General features: G+C 39.4%; 1 protein-coding gene across 2 annotated transcripts; it reads right to left on the bottom strand.

Moving 5' to 3' along the window:
• Positions 1-620: 620 nt before the first annotated feature.
• fdft1 (farnesyl-diphosphate farnesyltransferase 1) lies at positions 621-9,424 on the bottom strand. Of its 2 annotated transcripts, XM_074685693.1 has the most exons (8): positions 9,246-9,424; positions 6,408-6,505; positions 4,934-5,117; positions 4,686-4,814; positions 3,410-3,601; positions 2,505-2,681; positions 2,096-2,248; positions 621-2,005 (listed from the first exon to the last, which is right to left on the bottom strand). In XM_074685693.1, exons 1-8 carry the CDS (start codon positions 9,342-9,344, stop codon positions 1,778-1,780), a joined length of 1,260 nt encoding a protein of 419 aa, XP_074541794.1. In that variant the 5' UTR covers positions 9,345-9,424; the 3' UTR covers positions 621-1,777. The 2 variants fall into 2 exon arrangements, with proteins under 2 accessions (XP_074541794.1, XP_074541793.1); XM_074685692.1 differs by lacking the exon at positions 9,246-9,424 and having other exon boundaries at positions 6,408-6,857.
• Between the last annotated feature and the right edge of the window lie 1,682 nt (positions 9,425-11,106).

Here is an 11,106-nt window from a genome sequence, read left to right as displayed (position 1 = left end):
GCGTGTGTATCAAAAACCATTTAAAAATATGTACCCATGGCAACAAGTGAAAACTAATGGTGCAGAAAGATCTAGTCATTAATTTTAGACATTACATCAAACTTTTGGCTGAATTTTAAGGGTTTTTTGTATAATAACTTGCATTGAGTCAAAATCACATAACGAAAACCCTCTAAAGTGTCTTTAAATCTACTCAAACATTGAACTAGTTTCCAAAGATATGAAAGAGAACTCATAAATCAAAAACAATTTGCTGTACCTTAATTGTTTCCTGAGCTCAGTTGCTCAATAGATGTTTCTTCTTGATGAATTCTTCTCCTCAGTGAAATTAACACCAATGTTCTCACTTTTTACCATCCTTTTTACAACTCATGGAATCACGTCACTTTACTGGCTGCTTTGTCAGTATGCTGCTCATGTGACCAACAAACTGTGAACCAAAAGGTAGGAAGAGGATCTTCAAATTAAAACCCTCCATACAAATAAAAAGTTTAAACTCAGAGATATAACAAACCTGTGCTGTAAAATTTTTACTGTCAGGAATCATCTGACAAGTTCAACCCTGCAATAATCACCAGGATACAGAAAAACAAATCATGACTTGCAACTTTCAATGACCTCTTTATTTTCTCAAATATATACAAATCAAAATTTCACATTACATAGCAATGTTCGTAGCTCTCCTTTGGTTCTGTACAAGGTTACTCTGTGCTAGCCTTTCTACTCCCCAAAGCTCTGTTAAGGACACTTTAGCTAGCAGTCTTAAAACACACGGTCTCTCTCAGATATCAAATGTATCAGAAATTACATTTGTTCTCCATCTTTCATTTCAAGAAAAATGTCAAAACTACCTCTGAATTGCACATTTTTTTTGTTTTCTGCTGTTTTCAAGGACAAAGCATAGAAAGAGAAAAAAACAGACATGAAAGGGTTCAATGGTACTGTCACTCTTACATACAGTACAGATACTGTAGAGTGGATTCATGTAACAGTTCATTTGTTGTGTTCCAGTACAGACATTAGAGACAGAAGACGGGGCTAGCTTAGATTTGACAAACAGAAATTAGATACTTGGGTTTTGACACAAAATAAAGGAGGAGGGGCAGTATTTTTGAAGTATTTTACTTTTGACTCAATGTAGAAAACTAGCTACTCTCTTTTATCTTGAAATTTTTATGTATGCAAAATATTCCCACTCAATTCAAAGGTCAAAAATTAAAAACAAAATCAAACAAACCAAAAAATATATATTATATTAACATCAAACAGAAAAACACACTGAATGCTTCAATGTGCTGTTGATGCTGGTGAATGTGTTGATATTTTATCCGGATGCACGATGGAGTAATACCTAAACATACCAGCCCTCCACTCGACTGTGACTTCACAGTCTTCCTATTGGTGCCTCCAGATGTGGTTGTGTTTACTAAGTTAACAAGAAGAGACCCTATCTCTTTTAAATCATCCATGAGCACTAGCAAATAGTCTAGATTGTTAATTTTGTTGTTTTTTCTTTTGTTCTTTTATTCCAGTCCAAATAAGAAATATTTCTCACTTTTCTTCATTTAAAAGAAAACTGAAATTTTTGTGTCCATGCTGCCATTGCGCTTAGCCTTTCAATCACAATGTAAGACTTCACAAGTTCCATTTGAAGGCAGCAATAGTCCATGGCCTTATGACAACCACAATTAGGGGGCAACAAATGATCCTGATACCTCTAGTCAGACCTCCAGCAGAGATAAAAGGGTTTTGTGAGTCTGTGTAGGACAAACTGGGCTCACTGTCCCTGCATGTCTCCGGTGCCCTGTGCCTGTGCCGCTGTAGTGCTGAGGTACTGCCAGCTGAGAGCAGCGAGTAGCATGGCAGCAGATAGGTACATGGGTGACAGGTGGTGGGTCCTGGAGGGGAGACTGGACTGGGAGAGGGCAGACTTCTCTCGGATCAGAGCCAGGACATGCAGAGTTTTGTCCCGTGATGGGTCAGTGAGGGAGACCTTCTGTAAGATCTGCAGAGAGACAGAGAAAAGTGTAACTTGTTTAAGTGTGACAGTATGATGGAATTACACGAGCACACATACAGACTGATACACACTAACCTCCTGGCTGTACTGGGAGATGATAGTCTGCACTGCTCTCATGTTGGTGGCTTCCATCATGAGTGTGACGGCCTGTCCTTTTCTGATCTTCACCACGCCCTGAAACACCATGGGGTTGTTGTAGCACGTTGATAGTGTAGCTATCGCCATCACCTGGTGAAAAAAATGAATAACAGAAAGTCAAAGAAGAGGATATCTAGAAAATTTTAATTAAGGCTTGTTTGAGGAAATCCATGTGAAGAAAACTGAATATCAATCCAACTAGCTTTAATCACCAGGGCCAAAATTACACGTATATCAGTGTTAACAGTTCCAAAGAGGCACCAAATTTAACACTTATCTAAAGAACATATAACGCAGTGGCATGAACCACAGCGTCACAGCAGATGTTAATAAACACATTTTTTACCTGTGGAATGGCACAGAAATTGAAGACGCTCTGATTGCGTAGGCGGGACAGGTAGGCGATGACATCTGGGACGTGCCTCAGAGCATCAGTGACCAGCAGGTTGAGACAGGAAAGAGCAGAGTCCAGCTTCTCAGGCTGGGCCAAGTCCTCAAGACGACCTGCAAACTGACTCCAAGCCTGCACAAAACACAGACGATTACATCAGGCAAAGCTGTGTTACCATTTTCTTCTACTTACTGTTCACAGGTTTGTAATATTCCAGGGAAATGAACATTTTTGTTTTTTAAATTTTTTTTTTTTTTTCAGAAAAAAAAGGTTACTCAACTTAAAATGTGTTTTATATGCATTCTTTTATTCCATGTTGTGATGAGGCTGTTGCTTTGAGCTGCTGGCTCTTTAAGAGAGCACAGAGTTGTGTAATGCTTGCAGAGTGGCAATGGATAGAGAGCAGCATGGAGGCTGGACTAGCTGGAGAGTCACACTGTTTTTTCTCTGTGTCCACTTCTTATTTGTTTTTATATACCAGCCTTCTCCTGTAAATATTCATTTGTAATACACCTGGAACAAAATCTGTTTGTATTTACAGTGGTCTTTGAGTGGATGATTTCTTGTCAGTTACAATTTAACAGTCAGCTTTTATGCAACACAGCACACAAATGAATGGGAGCTATGTCTTATCTTGCTTCAATAACAAAACTCTCCGTGCTGTGTTTTAAGTCAACATACTCTGATGATCAAATGTGTCAATATTTAATTATAAAAGGCTCACTGTGAGAGCACAAGAGGTTATATAAACACCTTTGCTATAGATGTAAATTTCACAACACTCACTGGAGCTGATTGAGTATTTTAGACAGTTTTCTTCATCAGCCACACAAATATGCAATGCAAATAACATATCTTACCTCTTGTGGCCAGAAGGCACGTCCCTGTTGTGTGTCCTCTAGATAGTCTCTGATGATGTTTGTCTTCTGGAGGAATAGGCCCATTGAGTTGGCAAGCTCAGTGTCCCGCCCCACCTCGGGGTCTTCCAGCTGGGACGCAGAAAACAGCTTCGACAGACCGATGCCGACCAGCCCAGCTACGTAGTGGCAGTACTGCGCGAAGGACAAACATGGCTTTGAGTTACACAGGCACATGAGTGATGATTGGTGACTTTTGACTGGGCTTTTTCCACAAGACTGTAATTTTTCTGACATTTAGTTCATTATATTGTTCAACTTAACTGATTGCATACAACCCCAATATCCTAAAAAAATCGGGACACTCTGTAAAATGGTGATAGTTTGAGAGTTTCCCTCTCTTTGCCGGGTCACACATGAGGACAATGCAGAAATGGCTGCTGCAGTGCCAGTCAATACCTGCCAGAGGGTATTGTGCTTTAAACTGTTCCTATGGTTCCTCTGTAATAGCCTTGCATGACTTACAGCTAATTTAAATCTCTTTTTTCCCACACAGTTTTTTCATTTGTTTATTTTTCTCTGTCTGAAATGCTTCATCTTAGATGCCGTTTCTTTCAGGCTCCTAACTTCACAAACCCTCTTCCAACCTGCTAGAGGTCTGTTAAAGAGCAGAGCTATGGATAGACCTTGTTGAGTGAGGCCCGCCACTTCAGTGTGCCATGAACAAGTTTGAGGATCTTATGTGTTGGACTGAATTTTTGTGCTACTTTTACAATAGACTGTTTTGAGCACTATACAAGGATTCAAGGATTTCTGCAACATATGAATGTGTAGAAGTTTGAAAATCTGCATGTTAAGTTTGAACATTCAGCAGTTACTTTTCATCCAAGTTCAAAATATGGGAAAGCATGATTCCCCCTCTTTAAAATTTATATTTGAGATGGTATGCAGCCCTTTGCGTTGGGTTTTCATGGCTAAATCAGAACAAAATCAGTTTTCACTGCTCAATTGATTACTATATGAACAAAAGAGGTAATCTCTGAACTTTCTTCTTTATAAAATCTTGTATCAATAAGTCTTTAAAACCTGTCAGGCTGAAGTGTTAGAAGTCTTCTCTGGTGCTATTGCACATATCAGGTTCCATTAAAGGGACAAGTGTTCAATCAATGTTTTCATGAGTATTTCTGTTTCTTTCGGCAGGTAAACATGAATATGTTTTTATCCTACTCCTTTTATGTCTGATATCTTAACATGAATTTAAAATAAGGCTAAAACTTACCAGGTCCCACTCCTTCATGGATCCCACTTTCTTCTCCAGGAATTCAGCCATGCCCACCCCCATGCGGTGGCAGATATCTGAGATGACATCTCTGTATTCCTGGGCGAGGTTTCTGAATTCCAGTGATATCTGCATTGCATAAAACATCATGGTTAACATTCTATAGCATGAGGCTTGTGAATGACGCTCTGCCATTGCAATGATAATTTAGTTATTTCCAAGGTTTGGAGCCCCTCTGAGCGACTGACCGTGGGGAAATCCTCCAAAACCTGTCGGTCTTTCTCCTGGCTCTCTGTGAAGCACCACTCATCCTGGTACAGGTAGGTGTGGAAATCGTTCAACATGGGAACTTTCTTGTCCAGAGGAATACTCATGTCATCCTCAACTGTGTCCAGCGCTCGCAGCACCAGGTAAAAAATACAAACTGCATGTCTAGAAAGTAAGAAACAAGGACAAAGGTAAGGAATGAGAGGGCTATGATGTTAATGAAGCATCCTGAAACCCAAAGCTAAAAAGTTGCCTCGTCGACAGAAGACGACAGCAGGCTGTCAGGTTTGTCTGGGTTATACAAAGTTCACTAAAAAGAACTCAGACACACACACACACAGACACACTAAAGATGTGTATTTAACAGCTGTGTGCTCATGCCTGACTTCTCTTTGTGACCTGAAAGGTGATCTTAAATTAGACCTTTCTGTAATGTTGGCAGCTCAGACTGACTGCAGCAGGTTACAACAGGTCAGCAGGAGAATGTGACCGCATTACATCATTCATCAGGAGGTATAATATTCATCTAACTCACAGCCCAGGTCAATCTTAGTATGTATAAGGGGATAATTATTATTTTTGCTACTGTTATTACACAAGACAATTTTTGTACCAATATTCCTATCAACTAATAAAAACAAATGGCACCTTGGCAATTTTGAAAAATTATTGCTCATTTAAAAGTTTTTCAAGCAAAATCCTGAACACATGGTACAAGCAAGAGTTTCTTGCAAACTCCATCAATATCACTGCAAAATAAAAAAATAATTATGTGCTGGTTGCAACTATTTCTTTGACTGATATGTGCAAAATGATTCTGTTTTGAAACATATGTCCACATGTCGAAATTATTATGGCATCTTCTGCCCTGGGGCATTAGAACAAGAAGCACATTTGTGAAGTCAGCTTTGACATGCCAAACAAAAATTATGTAAATAAAAAAATGTTGGAAGAAAAAACACCCAACTCTCCCTTAGTGTACAAAAGCTTTGGCTCAACCATGCACTGTATTCTGGTTCACTGAGGCTGCAGCCTGTGGTTGGATAGAGAAGCTAATGATAAGCTATCTTTGTACCAAATGTCTGGGATAAAGGACACTTGTACCTTGCGTTTAGTTGGTATCTATTCGTCTGTGTCTGCAGGACAGTTTAGCTCACAAGTGTTAGTTTTTATTTTGGATTTTAAACGAAATATAACAGAGGAAATTATATTTGCGTCAATGCAAAAAAAAAAAGTCTTAACTTCTCTAAGATGATTGGAAAAGCTCTGAGTCGTTTTGTGCTTATTAATAATGCAAAACAAAGTTGTTGAACAGAGCAAAGCAGGTTTGAAGAAAAGGGAAGTAAAGCTCAGCCAACGCCCCTGGTTCTGCCCCATGGGAAAGAAAACATGCCTGCACAGACACACGCCCATTCTCACCTGGAGCCAGCTGAGCTCAGTCCAACGTCAACTCACCTCAACTCCCCGTCCAGAGCCTGTATCACAGCTGCAAAACTTCGACTGGTCTGGTTCAGGTACACATAGCACGTCCGCAGACTCTCGCTCATGGACTCCTGACAGGAGACACAGAGAAAAGCAGTGTGTCTATAAACGCCTGCAGGTCTGAAAGCACTGGAGGGTCGGGCGGCCTCCTGCAGGCCCCGCTCCCCCAGTCTCCAGCCCAGAAGGAGGGACCGAGGAGGAGCGGATCCGGAGCCCCTCTGAGCGACCGAGAGAGAACGCTTAAGCACGGCCAGAGAGACTGGACACTTGCAGCAAGCTCCGGCCATACGAAGAACCTGACAGCACGACCGAGCATGCAGCTATGAAACTGGCTTGTCCATGTCGACGCCACGGCTTGTGGAGAGGTTTGAAAGACGTAGTCCATGTAGAGGACAAGCGAGCTGGGAGGTCGATTGAGGTGAAAACGTTTTGGGAAGACGTGGAGGGACGCTAAAAGAAGCACTGCGCTGATCTAAAAACTACGTACCCAGACTGCCTGTATGAGCGGCTTCCATCCACAGCGTTTGTAGATCTGCTGTTATGATTACGCCACTCCCCCTGTCTCTACCCAAAACAACACGAGCGGCGTGTTTCCTAATATGCCTGTTAGCAAAGAAATGTGGCTGAGAAACCCACTCTAGCCCTGACGTGCTATCGACAAACATTACATTAAGAGGGAGACGGGTACATTAATACGTGACAGCGCCGGAATCTGAATTTAAATGGAACACACAGATAACATAATATCTGCGTATTGAATAGCTCCCAATGATTTTTCCGACTATAATGACCCAGTTTAGCTTTGGGGATTTTACCATCTAGATTTCGGGTCTAATGTAACCAGTTTTATACAGTCTATGGGTAAAAGCCTCACATTTCTCTTTATCCTATAAAACAAAAAAAAAAAGGTTGGCACATTAACCACCACGGTATGCAAAACAGCTATTAATTTACAGGATCACTAAATTTTATATTCAGCTTTAATTTCAAGCATTAGAATTGCTGCATATTATTGCCAGCGAAAAAGGTCCCTTAACCCCCTCATGCACTCATTGACAACAGGATCATAACCAGGATGAAGCATAATTGAGTCTATCAATTAAGTTATTTAGTATAAAATATTTTCATTTAATGAAAACATTATTAGCGTATTTCGGTGGGTTTTTAGACACACAGTCTGTAACACTACTTTAGACTAACACAATTTTAGACCATATAAAGGGCAAGTGTGCAGGATGAATTGCAGTGACATCTAGTGGTGACAATGCAGATTGCAACCATCTACCTTCTTTTTATATTATTATTTATCTTACAGTTTTTTTATTCAAGCAAGTAGCTTCTTCCAGACTTTAAAGAGCACGAGCAGGAGCAAACAAAACTTGAAACATGTTCTGGGTTCTCTTTTTAAATTAGATTTGCATTATGTTCTTGCCCTGTTAGTTTATGTAAAAATTGTTGTAACAGTTGTATTTTTATTGTTTCTTACACTAGACATCTGAAGGATAATCTAAATGCTAAACAAAACGACATATTAATTGATGCAAAAGGAAAAAAAACAGGTAATATGTGGTCTATGATTACAAATCCAAAGTCCTAAGGCATACAACTCAGGGTAAAATGTTCCTCCTCTGAACTATATCACTTATGTTACTGTAATGTGTTGACAATGAGCATATCAAGTCAATCTACATTAAATTACATTTGATAGCCTATTATTTCTGTAACATTTAGGGGGTTTATCACATTTTGTCTTCATGAGAAAAGTTACATCTGAATAGCTATTGTTTTGCTTGTTCTTGCAGCTTTGGACATTGAAGGTATGCATTTCCAGGTTGTCTGCAAGTGTTGACTTATGAAAGAATTGCAGAAGTATTTATAGTCCTTAAACACTAACAGACCAAATGCATTAGATTAGAATAGGCAGGAGGGATAGTTTTGTAAATTACTGTCACATGGTGTCAAAAGAGTTGATGTAGCAAAATCTATTATGCTAATGGGTGGAAACACAGAATCTCTGGGCAAAAGTAAACTTATTATTTTCGATGACAACATTTTATTGCGGAAGAAAAGCATTCAAAATGCATTTTAAACCAATGCTTAATTTTTACATCTGTAAGATGCATAAACCGAGCTACCACTGAACACTTGGTGATCTTAGCCAATACAACTTGAGGATATTTTTTAGGCACAGCAAGGGTCTTAAACCAAGCTGCCTTTTTATTCTCAGCCTGTCACTGTCATAGTCATACTTTTGCTCATACTGATTGCAAAAGTTTCACTCCAGGATAGTTACAGGGCCATTAATGACTAAAAAGTCATTAATGGACCAGTTCTCCATCTCCTTCTCTTCTGCACTTTCTCTCCCTGTCTTTATCCTCTCCCTTTTCTCTCCCCTGGTCAGATTGCAGTAGGATTAGCCGTTAAACATGCGCACAGCATCTCTGCCCAGTGATGAACCCTCCAAGCTCATTATGCAACTTAAATCCCGAGTCAATGGTCAAATCGGAGCTAACGCAGGTGTGTGAGCAGAGATCTAATTAGTCCTGCTAGCTGAATGTGTTTCTATTAGCTCATGAAGAAGAAGGAAAAAAGAAAATACTATGCAGGTCAAATTAATACAAACCAGGATGTATCCACTAAGCATGTGCAGACCTGTTGTTTTTTGTGTTGCTACGGCTCATGCTGATGCACAGGGAACATTTTCTGTGTGCTTCAAGAGAAAGTTCTTTAACAGTGCAAACAGTGCTGAGTTTTATCTTCACCTGGCAATTTTATTTCCTGATATGATAGCTGAAAAGACGGTTTACTCACATAATCCAACTTTGGCATGACAGCGCTGCAGCCCCCCATCTTGAACCTAAACAGGTTCAGTATTTCCTCCGGGTGGCCCAAAGACTTGACGATGTCCATGTTGTTTCAGGTGCTCAGCTGATTCTCTTCACAAAGTGCGGTGTAAACCTGCTGGGATGCTCCCCATTAAGACGACGCGTCGTTCGGATGCAGCCGCAGCACCAGTAGCAGCAGCACCATGGAGAGAACAGTTTTCGATCTCGACCTGTCGCCAGATCGACCGACGCTTCTGATTGGCTGGCGAGTCATGGGCTTAGAGCTCAGCGGCCAATGAGAAAGCAGAGCGTCTGGTGTGATGCCCCGCCTCAGAAGACTGTCACAGCAGAACGGCCTCTGATTGGTTCGTTCTTTATCCGAGAGGGAAACCCTACCTGCTCAATGAAATTATATAATCCAGGGATTGATACCTGTTGGCCTGACTACCAGACAGGGCTCATCAACTAATTCACTGTCTCGGCACAGGTATATTTATACGGTTCATCCAATCAAGTGCGGAATCTATTCACGTAATATATACAAAATTAATTAGTTAAATTGTTTTGGCGATTGTTATTGATGGAAAATTATCTTTTTGATGTCAATTATGATTATGGTGTAAAGCAGTTTCTATTTTTCCCTTCTTTTTAAAATGAAGGCTATCTAATCTTTTTGATTATATAGCCTAAATAAAGTTTATTTTTTCCTTTCATCAATCAAGCCATCCTTATTTTAAGTATCACGTTATTTGGGCTTATAATAAACCTGTTTCGTGGTAAAATCTTAATGACACCAAATTTATTGTGTCAATAAAAATAAATAAACAAAGCTAAATACAAGAGGGGATTGAATTAGATTGGGAAATCTTTATTGTCCCCAAAAGCAATTTAGTTTGCAAAAGAAGTGTCCACAAACATCTTTTACAATACACACAATACACATAGATCAAACTCGATTACATATGGTTTCAATAAATCCACATAATCCAGTTTGTTGATGAAAGGAAAAATAAACTTTATTTTCCATTGTAAAACCAAAAAAGATTGTAGTGCAATGTGAAATTACAATGGAAAATAATACTACAGCTAGTTTAAGAACCTAACATCTGACTAAAAAGTAGACACTAAAGTTTTAACCAAAGTAAATCCTCTGTGATGCCCTCAATGGCGTCTATAAGGTATTATCATTGAGTAACACTGTAACTTCAGAACAGCTAGGTGTGGAGTAAAGCCTGTTAATTGTGACCTGAGTAAAGCTGCATCACTGCCAAATGTCATAAGCAAATTAGCAGAGGACACCCAAGAGCCACAGACCAAGCACAGAGTCCTGCCAGGTTTAATTTATATGTATGAGAATTACATGATGTTCTACACGAAACACAAATATATTCATGCAGACTTTAAAACTCATGTAAGGGACTTTAAATTTGTATTTGGGTGCCCCCCTGTGGCCAAAGCTGTTCTTACCTTTTGCTGCTCATATCCTGCATTTGTATAAGTACTTTTTTAAACCAAAACCCTAATTCTGAAGTCTTTTAAATGTTTAAGATACAACAGGATGTGAATATTTTATTATTTGAAAATATAAGTTAAAGCTGTTGTCGGTCCCTTTTTTCTACTTTAACCCTAAATGGCACGGTTTATAGAAACGTTGGTTTTAGCACACTCACTGTGGGCCATCATTTATTTTGTTCATGAAAAATATGATAATAATTTTTGTTAACATACCATTGCCTAGGACGGAACAACAATGAAACACAGTAATTCATTGATGATTCCAACTCTGATGAACATCTTAAGTTTTGTTTACATGACTGAGACAAAAATGTTACTGGTGGACTGTCATA

Source organism: Halichoeres trimaculatus, unplaced genomic scaffold, assembly GCF_033239565.1.
Source record: "Halichoeres trimaculatus isolate MK-OKI-2021-1 unplaced genomic scaffold, fHalTri1.1 fHalTri1_scaffold_13, whole genome shotgun sequence".
Classification (NCBI taxonomy): Eukaryota; Metazoa; Chordata; class Actinopteri; order Labriformes; family Labridae; genus Halichoeres; species Halichoeres trimaculatus.
Note: the sequence above shows the minus strand (reverse complement) of the source record. Positions and strands in the feature narration are given on the sequence as shown.